This window comes from Lynx canadensis, chromosome A1 (genome assembly GCF_007474595.2).
Source record: "Lynx canadensis isolate LIC74 chromosome A1, mLynCan4.pri.v2, whole genome shotgun sequence".
In the NCBI taxonomy this organism is placed as follows: Eukaryota; Metazoa; Chordata; class Mammalia; order Carnivora; family Felidae; genus Lynx; species Lynx canadensis.
Window position 1 is genome coordinate 21759837 of NC_044303.2, and position 27257 is coordinate 21787093.

General features: G+C 37.7%; 1 protein-coding gene across 3 annotated transcripts in view; it reads right to left on the reverse strand.

Annotated features, from left to right (window-relative positions):
* SETDB2 (SET domain bifurcated histone lysine methyltransferase 2) overlaps positions 1–27257 on the reverse strand; it is an 89401-nt gene that overhangs the window by 39734 nt on the left and 22410 nt on the right. For all 3 annotated transcript variants that reach the window (XM_030310302.2, XM_032594976.1, XM_030310287.1), the window contains 6 exons: positions 22251–22814; positions 7171–7287; positions 6258–6427; positions 3315–3531; positions 2463–2562; positions 992–1085 (listed from right to left, as the gene is read on the reverse strand). In XM_030310302.2, coding sequence (XP_030166162.1) covers positions 992–1085; positions 2463–2562; positions 3315–3531; positions 6258–6427; positions 7171–7287; positions 22251–22814 — 1262 coding nt within the window. The remainder of the gene's footprint in view (positions 1–991; positions 1086–2462; positions 2563–3314; positions 3532–6257; positions 6428–7170; positions 7288–22250; positions 22815–27257) is intronic.

Sequence of the window (27257 nt, forward strand, 5' to 3'; positions counted from 1 at the left end):
GGTAGAAGAGATTTTCCTCCCCTACAATTATAGAATAATTATAATACATAAATATCCTTTGTGATAGACCTTTTCTGTCAAGCAGCTGCCTCGCTCCCTACTCCCAATCTCCATCCTTTAAGACCAGGTTAGGAGTTGGGGATACAGATGCAAGGAAGCTCAAAGAGAGAAGAGGCAATGGCTGGTTATTTAAAAAGGGTCATCTTTCAGCAGTATCCCTCTGTGAGGGAGATAGTGAAATGCAAAAGTACCAAAATCCAGGTCTGTCAAGTTGTAACATGAAATCCGGCAAGAATGGTAACATTCAAAGACAAGCACTCAGAATAGCAGTATTTTTGCTTTTTGCTGAGCATCTCTGCAGCAGTGTTGGGTGGAGTACTGTAGAATGATGTATCTTTATTGTTAAAGAGTTAGGAAATGGCAGCTTTGGACAATGCTTCCAAAACCAAAGATAACACTGTGGACTATGTAACTCAGAGTGGTCTCTACCCCACTCCTTCCTGCCATGCCCCAGATCACTGTTGGCATACAGACTAGAGGTTGGCAAACTTCTTCTGCAAGGGGACAGAGAGCAAGTATTTTAGGCTTTGTGACCATATGGTCTCTATCCTGACTATTCAGCAATGCTGACATAAATCATCAGAGACAATATATAAATTAATGAGTGTGGCTATGCTCCAACAGAAGTCTTTATGGACTCCAAAATTATAATTCCATATAATTTTTGAGTGTCACAAAGTATTATTCCTCTTCTCATTTTTTTCCAGTTATTTAAAAATGTAAAAATTATCATAGCTCATGGGCCATACATAAACAGATGGTGGGCCAGATTTGGTCCACAAATTGTAGTTTGCCAACATCTGATATAGACAAGAAGTAACTTATATAATGAATGCAGCTGTTTAAGTCTGAGAAAATGAGCCACAGGTATTTAGCAGGACAGACAAAACAGCAGAAGAGGCAGGCAATCACAGAGTGAAACAAAGCCTACTTTTCATCTCCTTGGCTTTGGAGTTCAGATGTACTTGGGTCGGTTTAAATCCATCATTATCTTCTGAGCTGACAGACTCTGAGGATGTAAATCCCTTAAAAGAGAACACGGAAGATGTCTTTACTTTCTAGCTCAGGAAAAAGAATTTAATTTAGCAGTTAGCCCACTTTCATCAAGTGTCAATCTTCATAGGCTGTAGCTACCAGATTAGTTTTGAAAGCCTCAAAGCTGGTATCATAAGAAATCTCTGGAGTGATGGCACCCTTTTGGCCGTGTTCTGCTTCTAGGCACTTTAGTAAACCACTTTATCAAGTGGTTTATCAAGACTTATCAAGACTGTCAAGACATTCTTTAGGCATTAAAATTTAAAATAAAATTCTAATACATCCATCTGTATCCCTCAATTCTGATACCAGATTTGGCTTCAACCGTAAGATGTGCAAAGACAAAACACACTTTGGCTAGTTTTTACTTCAAAGAGAAGGTTAAGGGAGTTGCCTATCTTTATGAGTTGTAGACACTGCAATCACTTCATATGGCAAGGGTAGCTTTTAAAAAGGGCATATACTTAACACCATGCTTGGCACTGAACTAACTGTTCAATAAATGTTGACCATTATTAATTATTCAAGTTACTTAAAGGGTCAACATTTATTGAGCACTTGGGTGTCAGGCATTGTACTACACAAAGTATCTGATGTTTATCTCATTTAATCCTCTTAACTCTGAGATCATTTTACAAATAAAGGAACGTAGACTTGGAGAGATCACCCAGGTAGTAAGAAACAGAGCTGGAGGTCAAACCCAGGTCCATGTGGTCTGATGGCCCAACTTTTTCATAATTTTGTGATCCTGAGGAGGTATTTACTGTACATTACTAGGGCAGAAGATAAATATCTGCACACCACCTAGGGCGGAGTTTTTACTTTTCATCAACAAGCCCTACTATGAACTACCATTATGTCTTCCTGTTCTTTTTCCGGTATCTTTCTTTGCTTTCAGGTTATAGTCTCTGACTAGTTATTCTTCTCAGTACAGACTGAAAAGTGTACCTTTAGAGGCTATCATGTAAAATGGTGCTTTCTGGAAGATTCTTTTATTAGGCTGTGCCTCTTCTTTCTCTTACATCTTACAACCTTATCTCCTAAGCCTACTGTATCTTTTTTCTTATTATGTATCACTATCAACTCTGGAACACTTTAACTTTTCCTACAAATTCTCAGAACTGGATAGCTCTCAGTCTCAGTGGAATACACTGTCAGATCATGACCAATCCTCTCCTTATGTATCTAAGTTGGGAACATGCCAATCCACCATGGAGGACACTAATAAAGCACGGTCTTAACATTTCAAGAGTATGCCCATTCCAAAATAATAAAAGAAATCCTACACATTAAATAACACAAACAATTGGAACTAAGTAAAAGACAGAAAGATGAGATGGGCCCCATCTACATTTTGCAGTTTTTACCATCTTTTTCCCATTGCGTTGAATAATGGCTGTCTTGGCTTTAGGACTTCTAATGACTGAATGATACCGAATTCTTGAAATATTGTTACATTTCGTTTCTCTGAAAAGGAAAAAAAAGTTATTCTATATATCACTAAAAATTCTCTTTATTGGACTTTGAAATACAGATATCACTGTTACATAAATATCCATTACAAATTAATCTAATAACATCTACGGATAGCCCCCACTAAAGAAAGAAACATTTTAAAGTCAATCATATTTGAAGTACATTAAAAAAAAGAATCCATGAAAAGCTTTGCGCATAAGTTGATAGAAAATACAAAGGACTGCTAAAGTTATGACATCCATAAAGACTCTGATTAAAGTCATAAATTTTTTAAAGGTAAAACTCCAGAAATGGAACACTGAGGAAAAAAAGTATGTTGGCTAGATTTTATTTTATTTATTTATTTTTTTTTTTAAAAATTTTTTTTTTTCAACGTTTATTTATTTTTGGGACAGAGAGAGACAGAGCATGAACGGGGGAGGGGCAGAGAGAGAGGGAGACACAGAACCGGAAACAGGCTCCAGGCTCTGAGCCATCAGCCCAGAGCCCGACGCGGGGCTCGAACTCACGGGCCGCGAGATCGTGACCTGGCTGAAGTCGGACGCTTAACCGACTGCGCCACCCAGGCGCCCCTAGATTTTAAAATCTAAGTGTTCTAGATTTCTCTGTGTTAAACTTGTAAATGTGAAGCAAGTTGATATACAGGAGATACACAGGAGTAGGGGTAAAGTAAGACACAAAGAGAACCACGCTTGATCAATAATACAGATCAATCCTGATTAGGTTTCTAAGATTTTACTTACGTAACAGGTTCTTTTAAATTATTACAGAATGTAGGTGGACACTCCTCAGTCTCAGCACTTCTATGTGTTTCCAGGTCTAATGGGATAACTTCTACCTCACAATCTGCAACTTCTATTTTCCTCTTTTTTGAAAACATATTTTTCATAATATTCTCTTCCTTTCCATTTTCATCAGTAGGATCAGGTTTCCCAGTGTTAGATCTGCTTAGTAATCTTCCTAAAAGAAAAAAGGGTTTAATGAGACAAAAGATAATTGCTAAGCAACAAAAGAGCATCTCTATTCTGCTCCATTACTAAAGAATCCTGTGAAATATCCTTTATTTCTAGAATGAAAATAAACACATTAACTAATCCTAGAAAACTCTTGTAAGAAATAATAAACAAAAGACCAGTGAGAGATTTCTTATCTTCCAGGATATGAAAAAACATTGGCCATCTAAAAAAAGCATTGTCTGTTCTGGTATAACATGAAAGAGAATAGATTTAGCTACAATAATAGAAAACAAAAATATAGATCAGAAAGCCTTCTAGAAAATTAGAGAGGTGAACTCCAGTCTTAAGATTACAGCTTTTATGGGGCACCTGGGTGGCTCAGTTGGTTAAGCATCCAATCTCAGCTCAAGTCATGAGCTCATGGTTAGTGGGTTTGAGGCCCACATGGGGCTCTCTGCTGTCACCACAGAGCCCTCTTTGCATCCTCTGTCCCCCTTTTTTCTCTGCCCCTCCCCCACTCACTCTCTCTCCTTCTCTCTCTCTCAAAAATAAACATTTAAAGAAAAAGAGTATAGCTTTTGTGTCTAGTTAAAAATGCTGTATCAGCTAAAACGTATGTTCTTTATAAACGTTGAAAAAAAAAAAAATTAAAAAAAAAAAAAAAAAAGGGGTGCCTGGGTGGCGCAGTCGGTTAAGCGTCCGACTTCAGCCAGGTCACGATCTCGCGGTCCGTGAGTTCGAGCCCCGCGTCGGGCTCTGTGCTGACTGCTCAGAGCCTGGAGCCTGTTTCCGATTCTGTGTCTCCCTCTCTCTCTGCCCCTCCCCCGTTCATGCTCTGTCTCTCTCTGTCCCAAAAATAAATAAACGTTGAAAAAAAAAAAAATTTAAAAAACGTATGTTCTTTTTATAAAGTGACCTATTTAAATCTGAGGTGATATGCACCTATTATTCTCATATTAAGTTCTAGTATAATATTAAAATCTTCAAGTTTATGCATTTTCTTGTAAGGGACTCAAAATTATACTTACCAAGTCAAAATTAGCAGCCGGATCAGAGAGATACCTTAGGTACATTTTCTAGTAATGCAGATAAAGCCAATGATACTTCCTGGACACCATGTAGCACCTTATAAGGCAGCTAACTTTCATCAGAGTTATTTTGAGAAACAGGAGAGACAAATGTGTAGGTAAATTGTGTAGGATGTGTGTCTGTAAGTGGTATGTGACAGGGATCCAAGTGTGACTGTTATGAATTATAATAATTCTTGCCCTCACTGAAGTGAACCTGGAATTTCAGATGAGAAGGGCTGCTCTGGTCCCTGCTGCCTTACTGCCAAGACTCAGTCTAGGACATTTCCTTTAGACTGGCTCCAGAGTTATGTTCCCTCAACCTTTCTCATTTCATGGTACACATAGGAAGTGAGGATTTTTGCCTGATACTCTGGGGTAAATGGCTGACACTACTGGAGACTGGTGTTTCTGGCCTGGCGGCTGTGACCAGAAAGAATCAGTAACTGTACAGGCGTGCCCGGATGGCTCAGTTGGTTAAGTGTCTGACTTCAGCTCAGGTCATAATCTTGCGGTTCATGAGCTCGAGTCCTGCGTCAGGCTCTGTGCTGACAGCTTGGAGCCTGGGGCCTGGTTCAGATCCTGTGTCTCCCTCTCTCTCTGCCCCTCCCCGTTTGTGTGCGCTCTCTCTCTCGCTTGCTCTCTCTCTCTCTCTCTCTCAAAAATAGATAAACATTAAAAAAAATCATTAACTGAACAACTATGACACACCAGTTGGGAAGTTTTGCTCAGAGTGTGGGCAACTCTCTTGAGTCCCTGAAATGGAGTGAGCTGCTTAAAGTCACTGCCTGAATCATCCTGTGCAAGTATTTATTACAGACTTAACTTGTTACATTCTAACAGCCCAAGTCATTGAGCAAGACAGTCTTTGATTGATAATCTTTACCTTAGCAAATCAGTTATACAGTTTTTTTTTTTAATGTTTATTTATTTTGAGAGAGAATGGAAGAGGGGCAGAGAGAGGGAAAAAGAGAATCCCAAGTAAGCTCTGTAGTGTCAGCTCAGAGCCCAATTCAGGCTTGTTCTCACAACCACAAGATCACAACCTGAGCTAATATCAAGAGGTGGACGCTCAACTGACTGAGCCACCCAGGCACCCCCACCAGAGTCATGTAGTTTTCTTTCTTTTTTTTAAAGTTTATTTATTTATTTTGAGAGACAGAGACAGTGTGAGTGGGGGAGGGGCAGAGAGAGAGGGAGACAGAAGAGAATCCTAAGCAGGCTCCATGCTGTCAGCTCAGAGACTGACCTGGGGCTTGAACTCACAAAACTACGGGACCATGACCTGAGCCCAAACCAAGAGTCAGATGTTTAACCGACTGAGCAACCCAGGCACCCCTAGTTTTCTTATTCAAAAAGACTTCTAACCTTACCACAAAGCATCTGTAGCTATCATGGAGACCAAAAAAAAAAAAAAAAAAAAAAAGCCTCACACAATAACCCAAGTTTTATCTCTGAGCCTTTCTTTTCTGGAACATCCAGTGTTTCCTAGAACATGTCATCCCTTCAGTGCTCAATCTCCCAGTTACTTGTCCCCTCTCTTATGCTCCTCCTATATATTGTTGCTCCTGTCCTTGCTATAAGATCTCAATGGCCCTGGCTAGTAAAAGAGATTCAGAAATGTGGACCTTACCATAATTTGAATAATTAACCTTTGCTTTACCTGAATAAATGCAAACAAATGTCCCTCTGTCAATGTCATCTAGGCAGCGTACTCCCCATCCCTTCTTTTCAGTTTTGAACACCTGTAGCCTCACTTGAGGTCCATGCTGCACAACTCGGTTTTGACACATTTGTCGATTGCACTTGCACAACAGGCTGCATTCATAAATGCTGTCAATAAAATATGCAAGAGAAAATCAATCAGATTTCCAAATTAAAAGCAAAAGCAGTTTATACCGCTACCTCACCAATAATTACCAAGGGAGGCAGACTAAGTGTGAAGGCTCCTAAAGCTAGACTGCCTGGATTCTCATCATAGCTCCAGCCATCTACTATACTAACTGTGTGGCTTGGATGAGTTATTTAACCTCTGTGCTTCAATTTTCCATTTTTAAAAGTGGGTATATATGATAGTACTTGTCTTATAGGGCTGTTTCATAATTTAATGGGTATTTACAAGGTGCTTAAGGCAATGTCTGGCACATAATAAATGTTAGCTTTTAAAAAACTGTCTAGAAATGTCTGGGAAGGGAATGTCTAGGAAGAAAGATTTTCTGTTTCTATGCATTTTTTAATAACATCATTCTTGAAAGTTTGAAAACTCCCAATTTTTAAATGAGCTTTGTTAAGCTATACTTCTTAATGAGGAAATGGCTGCCCAAAGCAGGCTAACCCTAGAGGGGAACAGCCACCTCAAAGCAAACATTTAAGTATGTTCTGTGTGGTACATGAGTGTTCTCTGACTTCCATTTCCAAGAACAATATATAAATTTGTTTTTTTATTCCTTAATATATAGATTTCTGCTACAAAAATTAATATTTAATGATATCTATAAGACTATAGATCACAATAGTATAAAGTACCCACCTTCAAAAATACAAACACCCTGCAACAAATCCTCAAGGTATCTTACCCAGTAGGTATTTGTCTCTGTAGTCTTTTATATTTATATCCAGTGGTTATTTTATTACTCGACAAGGGGCAAGTCTTGGCATTCCTTGCTGTCAACTGAAGACATGCACATTTTGTTCTAAAAGGAAGGCAATGGATGGAGAAGTTAGAATAAAAAAGCACCAACTTGAGTAATGAGAGTCTTCTTAAAAGTGTAAATGATAGGGGTGCTGTGGTGGCTCAGTTAGTTGAGTGTCTAACTCTTGGTTTTAGCTCAGGTCATGATATCACGGTTCATGAGCAAGCCCCACATGGGGCTCTGTGCTGACAGTGCAGAGCCTGCTTGGGATTCTGTCTCCTTCTCTCTCTGCCCCTCCCCTGCTTGTGATCTCTCTCTCTCAAAAATAAATAAACATTAAAAACTGTAAATGACAGTAAAAGATGTAATTGTATTTAGAATAGTCATTTGGCTCATGGACAGCTGGACTTCTTCCCTAAACAGATTTCTTTAAAAGACAAAAACTAAGAGGAATTTATAAATAATTCTAAATAATATAAATAATTCTAAATTACCCTATCCCTGTATTTGTTCATGAAATACATACTTAACTATATGAGTTTTAGTTTTTTGGTTTTTTTTTTAACGTTTATTTATTTTTGAGACAGAGAGAGACAGAGCATGAATGGGGGAGGACCAGAGAGAGGGAGACACAGAATCTGAAACAGGCTTCAGGCTCTGAGCTGTCAGCACAGAGCCCGACGCGGGGCTCGAACTCACGGACCGCGAGATCGTGACCTGAGCTGAAGTCAGCCGCTAAACCGACTGAGCCACCCAGGCGCCCCATAGTTTTAGTTTTTTTAAATGAATTCCTTTCATTTCCTATTCAGCAGAAGCTAGTTTGTGAAAATTCTCCTAGCTCCCCTCTCCTACAATGGATAAACTTATGTGCGAAAGGGCATAGGTAGTTTTGCAGACATCTTAAATTATCTCTCCCTCCAATTACATGAAAACAATTGGGGAGATTGATGCTGGCCATCTGGCTACCACAATCTGCTTTTCATAGTGTTGCTAAAGCAGACGACATACAACCATAGATTTCTCTCATGCAAGATGGCAATCTAGAAAGACCTCCTCCATAGACGCACCAGATCTACCTATTTGTAAAGCAATGCTTTGGGAAGAACTGAAGGCTGACTGAACAGCTTCTTCACAACAAAAGATAGACCATGTACAGAATGGCAAGAGAGACAGAGACACTGTAATGAAGGGAACCCCCACCACCTCTGACACTGCAAACTGCAGTGGGGAAGGACTGGTGAGCAGATTTATCTGCCCTGGGACACAGAAAAAAAGAAATGACAACTAGAATACAAAGGAACTGGCCTTAGAACCCTGTTGATTGGCAGGGGAGCTGCTGCAACTCTCTGAGTTAGAGGGGCTGGCAAGTGCCCCATTTTACATTTCCTCTGCACCTTAATAGCACAGATGAGAGTAGAGTCTGGGAGCCCTAATTGGACTATCACCATACCAAGCCTCAGACGCTTTGAAGCACAGAAAAAAAGCTGCATTTTCAAAGAACAACTAGGACATAAAAGACTCAGCCCTAAAACTACGCAAAATGGCAGGGAAGCTGCTGAAACCCTCTCAGAGTCAGAGAGGCTGGTGAACACCACAGGTGATATTCCCCCTCCACCCTGACAGTGCAGACAGGACAAGGGTCCAGGTACCTTAGCGGACCTACCACTGCAGTGAGCCCTGGAACCCTAGCCCACACCAGCCCTAGCCATCCCATTAAAGCGGCCCCAGTGCAGCACACACCAGATACCTCTGGTCAGCATTCACTATAGCTGCAGACATCTCTTCAAGGTGACACAGGTGCAAAGTACCCTGGAAGACTCCAGGCTGACAATACTCTGGCTTCAGATGACATGTTAGCATATCCCTGGTACACAGTATCCTAGGACCTCCTGACCCATTTCCTGACTCAGCCCTAGCCACCCTGCCAGGGCCCCCCTGAATAAAGAACTATGGGACCTTTGGCCTAACACCCATTTAAGCTTTAGCTGTCTTCTCAAGGTACCCTCTCTGTGAAGAACCCTGGGACCATCCCAGACAATGTCCACTTCAGCGTCAGCTGTCTGGCCAATGTGCAATCTATGCTGAGAGCCCTAGGACTGCTCCATCCCACACCAACTTCATCTCCAGGCATCCCACCAGGACAGTATCAGCATGGAGTCCTCTGTCCCACAGCCCACAAGAGCCACAGATCCAGCCAGTCAAAGTCACTTAGGCACACAGTGTCCACAGACACAATCACACACAAGATCATTACTTCCTGTTTAGGAGAAGTTAACGATTATACCTAATTCAACAGAAACAAAGACAGAAAGTCAAGTAAAATGAGGAGACAGGAATATGCTCCAAACAAAAAAACTACACAAAACCTCAGAAAATAAGCTAAATGAAATGGAGATAAACAACATGCTTGATAGAGAGTTCACAGTAATGATCATGAAGACATTTACCAAACTGTAGAAAAGATAGGATAAACTCAGTGAAAACTTCAAGAAGATAGAAAATATGAAAAAGAACCAATCAGAGTTGATGACTATAACTGAAATGAAAAATATACTAGAGGGAATCAACAGATTCAAGGATGCAGAAGAACATATTAGCAATCTGAAAGATTGGGTAATAGAGTACCCAAGCTGAATAATGATAAGAAAACACAAGTTAAAAAAAAAAATGAGGATAGGTTAAGGGATCTCTTGGACAATATCAAGTGAGCAAACATTTGCATTACAGGGGTCCTGGAAGTAGAAGAGAGAGATAAAGGGGCAGAAAACTTATTTGAAGAAATAATAGCTGAATATTTCCCTAACCCAGGAAAGAAACAGACATCCAGGTTCAGGAAGCACAGAAAGTTTCAAACAAGATGAATCCACAGAGGTCCACACCATGATACATAATAATTAAAACGTTAAAGATTAAAGATAAGGATAGAATTTTAAAAGCAGCAAAAGAGAAGCAACTAGTAACATTTAAGGACAAACCCATAAAGCTATCAGCTGGTTTTTCAGCATAAACTTTGCAGGCCAGAAGGGAGTGGGCATGATATATTCAAACTACTGAAAGGAAAAAAAAAATCTACAACGAAGAATATTCTATTTGGCAAGATTATCATTCATAATTCAAGGAGACATAAAGACTTTCCCAGACAAACAAGTTAAAAGGTTCATCATTACCAGATTGTCCTTACAAGAAATGTTAAAATGGAACACAAAAGGCCATAATTAGAAGAAAATTATGAAAGGGAAGAGGACTCACAAAGTTAAAAGATGTAAAATATGACAATATAGATATAAAATGTGGGAGGGGGGAGTTAAAATGAAGAAGTTCCTTTAGACTGTGTTTAACCTTAAGTGACCATCAGCTTAATACAGACTACTCTATATTTAGGATGTTATATATAAACCTCACAGTAACCAAAAACCTGTAATAGAGATACAAAAGAAAGCCAAGCCTAATACTAAAGAAAGTAATCAATCTTAAGGAATGAGAACAAGAGAAGAAAGGAATGGAGAACTACAGATATGTCCAGAAAACAATTAACAAAATGGCAATCAGCACACACTTATCAATAATTATGTTAAATGTAAATGGACTAAATGCTTCAATCAAAAGACACAGGGTGACAGAATGGATTTAAAAACAAAAACAAAGACTCATCTATGTGCTGCTTACAAGAGACTCTCTTCAGACCTAAAGACACAGACTGAAAGTGAAAAGATGGGAAATGATATTCCATGCAAATGGAAGTGGGAAAAAAAAAAACCTGTGGTAGCAGTATTATATTGGACAAAATGGACTTCAAAACAAAGATTGTAACAAGACACAAAAAAGGGCAATATATAATGATACAGGGATCAATCCAAAGACAGGATACAGCATTGTAAATATTTAAGCACTCAACATGGCAGCCCCTAAATGCATAAGGCAAGTTTTAACAGACATAAAGGGAGAAACTGACAGTAATACAATAATAGTAGGGGACTTTAATATCCTACTTACATCAGTGAACAGATCATCCAGGCAGAAAGTCAATAAGAAAACTGTCTTTTTTTTTTAAATTTTTTTAACGTTTTATTCATTTTTGAGACAGAGACAGACAGAGCATGAACGGGGGAGGGGCAGAGAGAGAGGGAGACACAGAATCGGAAGCAGGCTCCAGGCTCTGAGCCATCAGCCCAGAGCCCGACGCGGGGCTCGAACTCACGGACAGCGAGATCGTGACCTGAGCAGAAGTCGGACGCCCAACCGACTGAGCCACCCAGGCGCCCCAAGAAAACTGTCTTTGAATAACACCAGACCAGATGGACTTAAGAGATACACATATACAGAACATTCAAGCCAAATACAACAGAATACACATTCTTTCCAAGTGCACATAGAACATTCTATAGGATAGATCACATATCCCAATAAACAAGTCTTAATAAATTTAAGAAGACTGAAATCCTATCAAACATCTTTTCTGACCACAATGGAATGAAATTAGAAATCAATTACAAAAAAAAAAAAAGTGGAGAAACCATAAACATGTAGAGGCTAAACAATATGCTACTCAACAAGCAATGGCTCAATGAAAAACTCAAAGAGAAAATTTAAAAATACCTGCAAACAAATGAAACCCACTGGTCCAAAACCTTTGGGATGCCGCAAAAGAAATTTTAAAAGAGAAATGTATAGTGATCTCAAGAAACAAGAAAAATCTCAAACAATTTAAACTTACACCTCTAGAAATTAGAAAAAGAAGAACAAGACCCAAAATTAGTAGCAAATAATAAAGAATAGGGCAGAAATAAATGTAAAAGAGACTAAGAAAAAAAAATAGACAAGATCAATGAAACCAAGAGCTGAATCTTTGAAAAGAAAAACAAAATTGATAAACCTTTAGCCAGATTCATCAAGAACAAAAAGAGGATCCAAATAAATAAAATCAGAAATGAAAGGGGTAAAATAACAACTGACACTACAGAAATACAAAGGATGATAATAGATAAGAGACCTCTATGAAAAATTACATGTCAACAAGTTAACAACCTAGAAGAAATGGGTAAGTTCACAGAAACATATAATTTTCCAAAACTATATCAAGAAAAAGAAAATCGGAATAGTCTGGTTACTAGTAACAAAACTAAACTGGAAATAAAAAAAACTCCATTTAAAGAAGAGTTAATACATAGTCTCAAACTATTCTAAAAAACAGAAGGGAAAGGAAAACTTCCAAATACATTCTATGAGGCCAGCATTATCTTGATACAAAAACCGAATAAGTATATTACAAAAAATGAAACTACAGGTCAAGACTCCTGATGCAAAAATCCTCAACAAAAGATTAGCAAACCAAATTCAACAATACATTAAAAAGATCATTTACCATGATCAAGTGGGATTTATTCCTGGGATGCAAAGATGGTTCAATATATGCAAATAAATCAACATGATACTCAACATTAACAAAAGGATAAAAATCATAGGATCATCTCAGTAGATTCACAAAAAGCATTTGACAAAATTCAACATTGTTCATGATAAAAAAAACTCTCAACAAAGTGGGATTAGAAGGAACATACCTCAACATAACAAAGGCCATAAATGACAAACTCAGAGCTAATATCATACTCAGTGGTGAAACCTGAGAGCTTTTCCTCTAAGATCAGGAATAAGACCAGGATGTCCACTCCCACGACTTTTATTCAACATAATACAGGAAGTCCTAGCCACAGCAATCAGACAAGAAAAAGAAATAAGAGGCATCCAAATTAGTAAGAAAGAAATAAAATTGTCACTATTTGCAGATGACATGATACTACATACAGAAAACCCTAAAGACTCCACCAAAAAAACTACTAGAACGGATAAATGAATTCAGTAAAATCAGAGGATACAAAATCGATGTACAGAAATCCATTGCATTTCTCTACATTAACTAATACAAAGAGAAATTAAGAAAGCAATCTCATTTACAATTGTACCAAAATAGGGATGCCTGGGTGGCTCAGTTGGTTAAGCATCTGTCTTTGGCTCAGGTCATGATCTCGCGATTTGTGAGTTTGAGCCCTGTGTCAGTCTCTGTGCTGACAGTTTAGAGCCTGGAGCCTGCTTCATATTCTGTGTCTCCCTCTCTTTGTGCCCCTCCCTCTTCCTCTCTCTCTGAGATAATAAACATTAAAAAAAACAAAATTGTACCAAAATAATAAAATACCTAAGAATAAACTTAACCAAGGTGGGGGGGTGCCTGGGTGGCTCAGTTGGTTAAATGTCTGACTTCAGCTCTGGTCATGATTTCACAGTTTGTGAGTTTAAGCCCCGCAGTGGGTTCTGTGCCGACAGCCTGCTTCAGATTCTGTGTCTCCCTCTCTCTCTCTGCCCCTCTTCTGCTTGCACCCTCTCTCTTTCAAAAGTAAATAAACATTAAACAAATTTTTTAAATGGGGCACCTGAGTGGCTCAGTCAGTTAAGCATCCAAATTCGGCTCAGGTCATGATCTCCCAGTTGGTGGGTTCAAGCCCCGCATCGGGCTCTGTGCTGACAGCTGAGAGCCTGGAGCCTGCTTCGGATCCTGTGTCTCCTTCTCTCTCTGCCCCTCCCCTGCTCGCACTCTTTCTCTCCCAAAAATAAACATTAAAAAAATTTTTTTAAAAACTTAACCAAAGTGAAAAACCTGTACTCTGAAAACGATGGATGAAAGAAATCAAAGACAAATGGAAAGATATTCCATGCTCATGGATTGGAAGAATATTGTTAAAATGTCTATACTACCCAAAGCAATCTACAGATTTAATGCAATCCCTGTTAAAATATCAACAGCATTCTTCACAGAACTAGAATAATCCTAAAATTTGTATGGAACCACACCCACACACCCACACACACACAACAAAAAACCAAAACAATCTTGAAAAAGAAAAACAAAGCTGGAAGCATCACAATTCCAGATTTTAAGTTATACTACAAAGTCATAGTAACCAAAATAGTATGGTACTGGCACAAAAACAGACACACAGGTCAAAAGAACAGGATAGAAAGCCCTGAAACAAACCCATGATTATATGGTCAATTAGCACAACAAAAGAGGCAAGAACATGCAATGGGAAAAAGACACTCTTTTCAACAAATAGTGTTGGGAAAACATGATAGCTACATGCAAAAGAATAAGACTGGACCACTTTCTCACATCATACATAAAAAAATAAAATCAAAATGGATTAAGGACCTAAATATGAGACCTGAAACCAAAAAAGTCCTAGAAGAGAGCACAGGCAGCAATTTCTCTGACATCAGTTGAAGCAATATTTTTCTAGATATGTCTCCTAAGGCAAGAGAAATAAAAGCAAAAATAAACTATTGGGACTACATCAAAATAAAAAGCTTCTATACAACAATGGAAACCATCAAGAAAACTAAAAGACAACCTATTGAATGAGAGAAGATATTTGCACATGACATTATCTGATAAGGGGTTAGTATCCCCAATATATAAGAACTTACACAACTTAACACCCAAAGGACAAACGATCCAATTAAGAAATGGGAAGAAGATATGAACAGAATTTCTCCAAAGAAGACTTATGGCTAACAGACACATGTAAAGATGCTCAACATTACTCATCATCAGGGAAATGCATATCAAAACTACAGTAAGATATCATCTCACACCTTTCAAAATGGCTAAAATCAAAAACACAAGAAACAAGTTTTGGTGAAGATGTGGAGAAAAAGGAACCCTCCTATACTGTTGATGTGAATGCACACTGGTGCAGCCACTGTGGAAAACCATATGGAGGTTCCTCAGAAAGTTAAAAACTATGATCCAGTAATCGCAGTACTAGGTATTTACCCAAATAATAATAATAAAAATACTAATTCAAAAGGATATATGCACCCCTATGTTTATTACAGCAGTATATACAATAGCCAAATTATGGAAGCAGCCTAAGTGTCCACCGATAGATGAATGGCTATAGAAGAGATGGTATACATATATATATGTGTCTGTGTGTATATATATATGTAATGGAATATTTTTCAGACATAAATACAAATGAAATCTTGCCATTTGTAACAACATGGATGGAGCTTGAGAGTATAATGCTAAGTGAGATAAGTCAGTTAGGTAAAGACAAATACCATATGATTTCAGTTATATGTGCAATTTAAGAAACAAAGTAAATGAGCAAAGGAATAAAAAAAAGAGAGAGATGGGGTGCCTGGGTGGCTCAGTTGGTTAAGTGCCTGATGTTTGGTTTTGGCTCAGGTCATGATCTCACCGTTAGTGGGTTTGAGGTGTGCATCAGGCTCTGTGCTGACAGCATGGAGCCTGCTTGGGATTCTCCTTCTGCCTCTCTCCCTCTCTGCCTTTCCCCCACTCACGTGTGCATGCACTCTCTATCTCTCAAAATAAATAAATAAAACTTAGCAGAGAGAGAGAGAGAGAAAAATCAAAGAAATAAACTCTTAACTATAGAGAACAAACTGATGGTTATCAGAGGGGAGGTAGGTGGAGGAATAGGTTAAATAGCTGATGGGGATTAAGAGCACACGTATCATGGGGCGCCTGGGTGGCTCAGTCGGTTAAGCGTCCGACTTCGGCTCAGGTCATGAACTCTCAGTTCGTGGGTTTGAGCCCCGCATCAGGCTCTGTGCTGACAGCTCAGAGCCTGGAGCCTGTTTCATATTCTGTGTCTCCCTCTCTCTGACCCACCCCTGTTCATGCTCTGTCTCTCTCTGTCTCAAAAATCAATAAACGTTAAAAAAAAATAAAATAAAAAAAAAAGAACACATATCATGATGAGCACTGAGTAATGTATAGAACTGTTGAATCATTATAATGTACACCTGAAACTAACACTGTATGTTAAGTACATTGGAATTAAAATAAAAATCTTAATAAAAAATTAAAATTAAAATGCAAGACAAAAAGCCCCAGAAATCTGTTGCATTTCTACACACTATTAACAAAGTAGTAGAAAGAGAAATTAAGAAAAAAACAATCCCATTTATAATTGCACCAAAGCTGAGCATCTTTTGTTGTACTTTTCGGGCATGTGTATATTTTCTTTGGAGAACTGGCTATTTAAATCTTTCCCCATTTTTTACTTGAATTGTTTGCCTTTTTATTGCTGAGTTATAGGAGCTGTATATATATCCTGGATCCTAGACCATTATCAAATATATAATTTGCAAATATTTTATCTTATTTTGTAGGCTGTCTTTTCAACTTTTTGATAATGGTTTTTTTGATGCAGAAAAGTTTTTTTTAATTTTTTAATGTTTTTATTTATTTTTGACAGAGAGATGGAGCGCGGGTGGGGGAGGGGCAGAGAGAGAGGGAGACGGGATCTGGGGCAGGCTCCAGGCTCTGGGCTGTCCGCACAGAGCCCGAGCCCGGTGCGGGGCTAGAACTACGAGACCATGACCTGAGATGAAGTCTGACGCTTTACTGACTGAGCCATCCAGGCGCCCCAATGCAGAAAAGTTTTTAATTTTGATTAAATTCATTTTTTTCCTTTTGTTGTTCTTGCTTTTGGTATCATTTCTAAGAATTCATTGCCACATCCACATGATTTTTATTACAGCATATTGTTATAACTGTTCTATTTTGTTATTAGTAGTCGTTAATCTCTTACTGTGCCTAATTTATACATTAAACTTCACTATATTTACGTGTAGGAAAAAACACTATACATAGGGTTCAGAACTATTTGTGGTTTCAGGCACCTACTGGGGGTCTTGGAATATATCCTCCATAAATAAGGATGGGGAGACTACTGTATTCATGTTTTTATTGTTCTATCTGTTCCGTAAATGCTATACTAAATGTAAATAATCAAACAGGTGTGATCCTTTGCTAGAAGGGATCCTTGGTAAAAAACCATCGAGTGGCTGGTCATATAATAAAGAATATATCCAGTCTTTAAAAAAAAAAAAAAATAATTGCACCAAAGGGAATAAAATACCTAGGAATAAACTTAAGAGAGGGCGCCTGGGTGGCTCAGTCGGTTAAGTGTCCGACTTCAGCTCAGGTCATGATCTCACAGTTCGTGAGTTCAAGCCCCACGTCAGGCTCTGTGCTGATGGCTCAGAGCCTGGAGCCTGTTTCAGATTCTGTGTCTCCCTCTCTCTCTGACCTTCCCCCGTTCATGCTCTGTCTCTCTCTGTCTCAAAAATAAATAAACATTAAAAAAAAACAAACTTGAGATAAAAATCCTATATTCTGAAAACTATAAAACACTTATGAAAGAAACTGAAGAGGACAAAAACAAATGGAAAGATATTCCATATCCATGGACTGGAAGAATTAATATTGTTAAAATGTCCACATTACTCAAAGCAATCAATCTACATATTCAATGCAATCCCTTTCAAAATACCAATAGTATCTTTCACATAGAACAAATAATACTAGAAGTTGTATGAAACCACAAAAGACTCTAAATATCCAAAGCAATCTTGGGAAAGAAGAAAAAAGCTGGAGGTAACCCAATCTCAGATACCAAGATATACTACAAAGTTATAATAATCAAAATAGTATGGTACTGGCAAAAAAACAGACACTTAGATCAATGGAATAGATACAGAGCCCAGAAACAGATGTGCATTCACATGGTCAGTTAATCTTCAACAAAGGAGGCAAGAATATACTATGGGGGAAAGACAGTCTCTGCAATAAATGGTGCTGGGAAAACTGGACAGCTACATGCAAAAGAATGAAACTGGACCACTTTCCTACACCATACACAAAAATGAACTAAAAATGGATTAAAGACCTAAATGTGAGAACTGAAACAATACAACTCCTAGAAGAAAAACATAGGCAGCCACTTCTTTGACATTGGCTGTAGAAACATTTTTCTAGATATGGCTCTTGAGGTAAAGGAATCAAAAGCAAAAATAAACTATTGGGACTACACCAAAACAAAAAGCTTTTGCACAGCATGGGAAACCATCAACAAAATGAAAAGGAACCTACTCAATAGGAGAACATATTTGTAAATGACATACCTGATAAGGGGTTAATATCCAAAATAGGCAAAAAACCTCACACAACTCAAAACCAAAAAACCAAATAATCTGATTAAAGACTAGGCAGAGGACCTGAATAGACATTTTTCCAAAGAAGACATACAGATGACCAACAGATGCATGAAAAGATGCTCAACATCACTAAGTATCAGGAAAATGAAAACCAAAACCACAATGAAAACAAACAAAAACCACAGTGAGATACATCACTTCACACCTATCAGAATGTCTATGACCCCACAGAAATAACAGGTGTTGGTCAGGATGTAGAGAAAAACACTATATACACTGTATATATCATCTCTAAAAATAAAACATTACATTTAAAAACTAAACTTTCAAAAGATTTGGTGCTACGTCCTCTATACTTTTAAGTACATATATACCTACAAAACAATATATTATACTGTTTTTAAAAATTCACTATAGTTATTATCCTACAACTTGCCTTTTTCATTCAAAATAGTGTTTTTGAGATTCATCTGTGTTATACACAAATGTAGTTAATTCCTTCTAATTTTCGGACAGCATTTAGACAAGCAATTAAGTTGCTTAGTATATAACAAAGTTGCTTCTAGCTTTCAATATTAAGAACAGCTTATTCTTCTGCTTATGTGTAAGCACCTCTAGAATAGTATCTCTCGAATATTTTTGAATATGACCCACAGTAAAATACATGTTCTTCATGATCCTTTACAGGCATACATACTTCTCTGTGTATGTGTATAAACTGACACAGTGGCATGAAACTTTATCCTATGTATGACGCACTTGGTTTTTTTTTTTCTTTTTAAAGATTTTAAGTAATCTGTAAACCCAATGCAGGGCTCAAACTTAACAACTCCAAGATCAAGAGTCATGCTCTACCAAATGAGTCAGTCAGGTGCCCCTTGGGTATTTTTATTTAATTTAAAAATTGCTATTTACAACTGCTTTAATCATTTTACATCCCACTAAATCTGTAGCTTGGAAAACAATACTCTAGATATACTTAAAAGTACTATTGCTGGAAAGAACATATGCATATCTTCAATTGCTATGTAATTGTTTGAACAACCCCTTGTAAAAAAACTGGTCTGGCTTTGTATAGTATTCTAGTTTTACAGTTATCCTCCTTTGGGATTTTAAGCTAACATGCCTGTTTGTGTCTTCCTTTACTTCTGATGAGACGTGTGCTGTCAATCTTTTTTTCTGATAGTGTTTGAGATTTATTCTGTACCTTAGAAACCTTTTAAGTTGCATCATGATGTATTTAGGTGTACATTTATCTTATTTTCCCTTCGTAGTACATTGTAGGCTTTTTTCACTCTGAGGACTCTGGCCTTTCTTCAGTTCTGGAAAACTTTCAGCTATCATCTCTTTAAGTGTTGCTTTCTTCTTCTCAGATATACTGGAGTTTCTCATTTTATCCTCCATGGTTTTTAATCTGTAAATTATCTTCCCCATGTCTTTATCTGTTTGTATTCTGGGAGATCTCTTTCATTTTGCCTTATAATTTACTAATGCTCTCTCCAGCTATATGAACTCTACCATTGAGTGTGTCTAGTTAGGGTTGTTTTTTTTTTTTTAATGTTTATTTATTTTTGAGAGAGAGGGTGAGACCCAGAGTGCAAGCAGGGAGGGACAGAGACAGAGGGAGACACAGAATCCGAAGCAGGCTCCAGGCTCTGAGCTGTCAGCACAGAGCCCAAAATACGGCTTAAACTCAGGAACTGCTAGATCATGACCTTGAGCTGAAGTTGGATGCTTAACTGACTGAGCCTTTGAGGTGCCCCAATCTATTTAGTTTTTAATTTCATTGACCCCATGTTTTATTTCCCACATTTCCATTTTTTTTATATATATATATATATATATATATATATATATATATATATATATATATATATATATATATATATATATATATTTTCCCCCTAATCTCCTTTTCTTGATGGATACTAACATTTTAATCTCTGTGAACATTTTAAACATACCTATTTTAAAGTCTCTTTTAATCAGATTCTGCATTTATCTCTGATTCTTCAGGTGTGAATTCTCCCATTTGTTGAGATTCACACTGTCTTTATGGTCCTAAACATCTCTGTATGCTCTGTATGAAATCATACCTTGGGGCACCTGAATGGCTCAGTCGGCTAAGCGTCTGACTTCGGCTCAGGTCATGATCTCACAGCTCGTGAGTTCAAGCCCTGCATCGGGCTCTGTGCTGACAGCTCAGAGCCTGGAGCCTGCTTTGGATTCTGTGTCTCCCCTCTCTCTCCTCCCTTCCTCTACTCGCATGCTCTCTCAAAAATAAATATTAAAAAATTAAAAAAAGAAATCATACCTTTCCATAAGGTTTACTCCTGGGTACTCCTTTATGTTGACTCCTTTCCCTGTTGCTCTGGCTATGACTATGGGTTTCATTGCTCTGCAACCGGTTATTGTTAATTTCATTCCAGGCTTTGTGAGATAATTAGCCTGTTCCCAGTCCTGTAGAGGTCCCTGTTTCCATTCCCAGGAGAACTCAGTGCCCACTCAATGCCATGCATGGGACATGTTTAATTCCCATTCCTGTAAGAGTTAGAAACCCTGGCCACAGTGCTTGTGTCCATTTCCAGATCCCAATGGGTTTCAGCCTTTGCTTTTGTGATTTCTCCTACAATTTCTGACCAATAGATGCAAATATGTATACTGGTGGCACATTTTATATAAAGATTAGTGTCCATGGTATTAAAGCAAAAATCGCATATAGCCAAGATTCTTTTAAAAAATCTCAAAAACTGACCATTAGGTAAAGTGTCCAATAGTTTTTTTTTTTTCTCTCCAGCACTGAGAGATTGGGGCTTGGCCACATGTAGTTAGATTATACTTAGAGGCAATGTTAAGACAAAAAAACAACAACTTATTTTTAAACAAAATAAAACCTGGCACTGTGAGAGATTTCTCTCTCTAAAGAGATTTCTCTTTAGGCCTCGATGACAGGCCTAAAAAACTGAGCCAAACTGAGGTAACAGCAAATTCATGTATCTCATCTCACACTTCAACTAACAGAGAAAACGGTGAAACTACTATCTTTACTATTTAAATTATTTCTCTCTCTTCTTCTTTTGCCAAGTACAGGTAGCTAAATTTGCATTAAATTAAATATGTATAATGCAACTCCACTCTATATATGCCTACCTACAAATACATGTATCTTACATACCTTTAAAACAAAATTTTCAAATTCCTAATATATTGGAATATGTTTTAATTTTTTAACGGAATGCCAATGTTATGAGAATACTAATTATAACTATTTATAAGGGGCGCCTGGGTGGCTCAGTCGGTTGGGCAAATGACTTTGGCTCGGGTCATGATCTCACGGTTTGTGGGTTTGAGCCCCACATCGGGCTCTGTGCTGACAGCTGGGAGCCTGGAGCCTGTTTCATATTCTGTGTCTCCCTCTCTCTGACCCACCCCTGTTCATGCTCTGTCTCTCTCTCTCTCAAAAATAAGTAAAATGTAAAAAAAAAAAAAAAAAAAAATTTAATAAAAAAATAAGTGTTTATAAAAAGCAAAGAAATATCTGTAAAAGTAAAATAAGACATATAACATAATGATTAACAGCATGGGTTCAAATCCTGGCTTTTCAATTTGTTTGCACTATGATCTTAAAATTGGCTTCTCAACTTCCTCATTTGTAACACAGAAGTAACATTACCTACCTCAGAAGGTGTGTGAGGATTAAATAAAAAAGTGTATGTAAAGTGCTCGTCACAGTGTATGGCACTGTTACATGGCATTAGCTGGACTTGTTGCTATAATGATTGTGGTACAGGAAATACTCATCCTTGGGAGAAAGAATTTTTAATTTACTATTGTATTTGGCAAGCAGTTTTCTTTTCTATTGCTGGTGAGAGTGTATCTTTCCATTTTAGATTCTTGGTAAACAGAGTTTAGACAGACAGACAAACTGATACACAGCAGGACTTCTTGACAAGTACCCTACATTCAGAAGATGTTTGGAAATGCCATGTTTCTCTACTCACATGTCTATGCAGCCCTCAGAACAGTCACATGAATCAGTAAACATGTTGGAAAAGCTGTTTAGATAATATGCTCGTGGCCACATAGTCCTTCTGTACTTAAACTGTGGAAGCTTTCTATTGTCAATTTCATTACAGAAAGAAATGGGTACCGATTCCACTCCATTGCTAATATCCACATCAGAAACAATTTCTTCTTGTTTTGGGTAATTCCGAGTCAACTGAACATAGGTATTGAAAGAAAAGTTATCTGTAAATAAAAAGTTACATTCTGTCTCAAGCAGGTAACGAAAAACTTCCTCCACGTTTCGTAGACTCCTTCCACAAGGGGTTCTATAACTCACGTGGAGTGCTGAAGAATGAGAGTTTGTCTTTGCATGTCGTCTTTGGAAGTGGCATTTGATTGGTAGCTGCAGAGGGTTTTCTCCCTTGAAGGTTAGTGGCATTTTCATCAGACAAGTTCTAGAGCAGTCATGACTTTGGTAACGTAAATTCAAAGATGATTTCTTTTCTGTAATGTATGCAACTTTATTTTCCAAAGGAGGAATTTCCTTATTTTTTGTAGATCTGTTTAAAATTAATTATTCATTAGTATCTCAAATATATAACACAATTCCCCATTTTTAAAAAACATTGTACACTAAGGTGCAATTAGTTCCTATTATCTTCTTTTCAGACATAATACAATAAGCCAGACTCTGAAAAACACATTTTACTGATTATGTTCTGTAGCCATATAGAAGTTATACCTTAGGGATTTTTTTTCCTTTGGACACCAAATACATGGTGTCTACCTCTTCAACTGAGTGTCTAACAATTCGGTCCAATTCTGACACTATCTATCTACTTGGAGGCAGCATCAGCTCCCAGGTGTTAAAGAGCTCAGTCCCACAAGACTGTCCCCACTTCAGATGCCAAACACAAGTTCCAGGCCACTCAAACTTTTGACCAACCCAGGGGTTTCCACATGCTTTCCTCAAGTTTGATAATTTGCTAGAAAGACTCACTTTAATTACTATTACCAGTTTATAATAAGATACAACTCAGGGACAGCCAAATGTAAGAAGTGCATGAGGCAAGGTAAGTGGGAACAGGCACGGAGTGTTGCTACCCTCTCTGTGTGCACCACCCTCCCAGCACCTCAAAGCATTTACCAACCAGGAAAACTTCCAGAACCCTGTCCATTTAGAGGTTTTTATGGAGACTTTATTATGTAAGCATGATTGATCAAATCATTTGCCAATGGAGATTATCTCAACCCCCAACCCTTCACCCCTCCCTGGAGGTTGGGAGGTAGGACTGAAGGTTTCCAGCTTCTAATCATAATGTTTAGTCTTTGGCTGACTAGCCCCCACCCTGAGGCTACTCAGGAGCCCCTCATTAAGAGTCATTTCATTAGCATGCCAAAGACATTCATTCTTCAGCTGACTCTAAAGGTTTTAGAGGCTACACAGGATCAGAACAAACACCAAGTATCTTTCCTATCATACAATAACCTAATTTCAGAATATTCCAGAAAGTTTGATTACAGGTGTAACTCCGTGCTACAGTACCTATCAAATTTAGAGTTTATTTAGAGCATGCACTTTGAGGAATGTTACTTCTTCAGGCATGCTTGGGTTCGCTTGTAAGAAAACCGGTAAAGGCTAGCTAAAAAAATTACGAATTCATCAGGAATCCTTCAACAATTGTACCAGTTTTTTTCTGTAATATGTATTACACCTAGCATCATACTGACATATTTTAAAATAATCAACTGACATGAGAAAATGGAGAGGTTACTGAATTTAAGAAAAAAAATCTGTGAAAAGACTCCATGTATATGGAACTTGGGTTTTAATCTTTCTTCAGATACCTGAAGAAACTAAGTTTTGCTTTACATAGTATTTTCTATCTTTAGGTATCTGTTATTTATTATAAAAGTTATATAGGTATTTTAGAGATATTTTTACAATTACCATATAAAGCAGCACTATCCAATAAAACTTTCTGCATTGATGGAAATGTTTCATATCTGTGCTGTTCAATTTGGGAGCCCCACTAGCCACATGTGGTGAATTATTCAGCACTTTTAAATGTGGCTAGCATGACCAGAAAAAAATTTTTTTAATTTTGATCAATTCAAATTTAATTTTAATTCAAATAATTCAAATTTAAATAGGCACATGTAACTAATGGCTACTTACTGAAAGCAGAGATATGAAGTTCCCCATCCCCTTTCTAGCTATATAGCAATCCTTTGCATAAATTCCACAATTTATTTAACTAGTCTTCTGTTGTTTCCAATCTTTTACTATTACAAATCATTATGTGGTGAATAACCTTGTGCATAACAATTTCATACATGTAAAGATTATTACTTCAGAATACATTTCCAGAAGGGGCAGTACTAGGTCACAGGGTAAATGAATTAGTAATTTGTAAAGATTGCCTAATTGTTCTCCATGGGGTCAGCCCTTTGAGCAATTTATGAGAGTACCTACTTTTGCAGAGCCTTATCAGACAATAGCTCTTGATGCTTTGGGATTTCTGACAATCTAATAGATGAAAGGATGTGCTAGAATGTATTTAATATAAACCTTTTAATGTAAAAAACATTTGTTTCCAATTTTCCTGTATGTTACTACTTTGATCAACATCCTCATACATAAATCCTTGACCAAATTCCTGATTATTACCTTAGGGTACATTCCTTTAAGAAGAGTTACTGGGTAACTAGAATACCCATTTTAAAATAACCTCTTATTAATAAAACTTGCAAACTTACATAACTGTGTATTTTCTCATTTAAAAACCTGATAAATTGGGGGAACCTGGGTGGCACAGTCAGTTAAGCTTCTGACTTTGGCTCAGGTCATGATCTCGCAGTCCATGAATTTGAGCCCTGAGTCAGGCTCTGTGCTGACAGCTCAGAGCCTGGAGCCTGCTTCAGATTCTGTGTCTCCCTCTCTCTCTCTGCCCCTCCCCCACTTGCACTCTGTCTCTCTCTCTCTCTCAAAAATAAACATTAAAAATTAAAAAACAACAACAACAACACAAACCTGATATATTGGATCCCCCTATACTTGTAAGAACTGTAGAACTCTTAGCACATGATGCCTCCATCTAAACCTGTGCACTACCACAACAAAACTCCAGCAAGGCTTCTAGCAGCATAAGACCAAGTCTCTGGGATGACCCAAGCCCCCCCACTAACGTGCCTGCCTAAGAAAGCTCAAGGCTGTCAAGACAGTTCATGGTTTCTTGTAGCCAAAACCTGAAGATAAGCTCCTGACCTTCCTTCCTTAGAACAGTTACTAAAAAAGGGCTTACAATTGTGAATCTTTCTTCCATTCCTCTAAGATGTGTATTTATCTCCTACAACTCAAGAGTGCCTTTCTCAAGGTCCTGAAGGGCCTTCCTTTGAAAGTTAATCATCAGGAAGGGTAAGGCCTCTGTCTTCCAGTCTCTGTGGGAGGAGAGATCCTAACATTGATGATTCCCAGCTAGGACACATAGCTGGCCTCATAAACATTCACACTGACTCTTTGTAATTTTTCACTTGGGTTCCTCTCTTCTATCTCTACTCCCTCATTTGCCTTTAAAACACTAGTCACCCCAGCATAAACTGGAATAGAGCTCAGCTTTTTTCCTTAATATCAGTAGTTACTGCATAAAATGTTTTCATCACTTCAAGGTCTGGTTTTGTTTATCTTTGACACTTGTTACCAAACTTCAGTAGTTATCAACATGTTGCCTATTTTACTTCTATTTTCCCCCCTCTTGCCCCACACTAAAACATGGGGTATTCTAAAGCAAATCCTAGACATTACATCTTTTACCTGAAATAATTCAGTATGTATGTCTAATAAATAAGGTTTTTAGGGGCATTTGGGTGGCTCAGTTGGTTAAACATCCGACTTCAGCTCAGGTCATGATCTTACAGTTCGTGGGTTCAAGCCCTGCACTGGGCTCTGTGCTGACAGCTCAGGGCCTGGAGCCTGCTCCAGATTCTGTGTCTCTCTCTCTACCTCTTGCCCGTTCATACTCTCTTTCAAAAATAAACATTAAAAACAAAAAAAAATTTTTTTTCAAGTAAGGTTTTTAAAAGAACCTACAATCTCAGTGACCCATCTTCACATATCAGTGATTATCTTAAAATCTGAATCAGAATTCAAACAAGTCCCACACATTGGATTTGATTCAGATGTCTTTTTGTCTCTAATCTTATAGCAGTGCCCCTCTCTCTTCATTTTATGACATTTATTTGTTGCAGTTGAATAACTGTGTCATTTGTCCTGTAGAATTTCCCACATTCTAGAATTTGGTTGATGGTTCCCCCTTGTGGTGGTGTCATTTAACTCATCCCTCTATCTGGTAAATCAGTAGTCAGTTTTAGAAGCTTGATTAGATTCAAGTTCAATTTAGGCGGTGGGGGGCAGGGAGGACAGTGCTATAAATCTTTCACTTAATAGTTTAGTTATTCACTCATTAACATTATCCAGGTCAATGCTACTCAAGGTATGGTGGTGCCATCCCACAGTGGTTGGCTACCAATTCATAAGTACAAAAATATAAAGTTGTAAAAGTTTAGGAACTTTTACAGCAATTTAACACTGCTGCAACATTTCATTGTATTTTATGAGTATTCATCCTCAATAAATTTGAAGTTTAAAACAAAACAAAACAAAACAAAACAAAACAAAACAAAACAAAACAAAACACCTGTTCTTACCACAATTAGTTTAACAGCACTGGCCTAAGGTCACTGTTTCTTTGGGAAGGGGGGAAGTTGTAAAAATAACAATCTTCTAATTCTACCATTTCTACTGCATTTTTTGGCTGGAATTCTTTGATAAAGAGGAAATTTTCCTCATCAACTCTTGGGTTATCTGAAATACAGTTAATATAGGAAAGGCAGGATAAATGCTTGATTCTTTCTCTTTAATTACTAGTGCTCAGAATGGTGAGTTGTATCCTAGCAACTACCAAAGTGACTGATTTTTAAATTTTGTTTAATGTTTATTTATT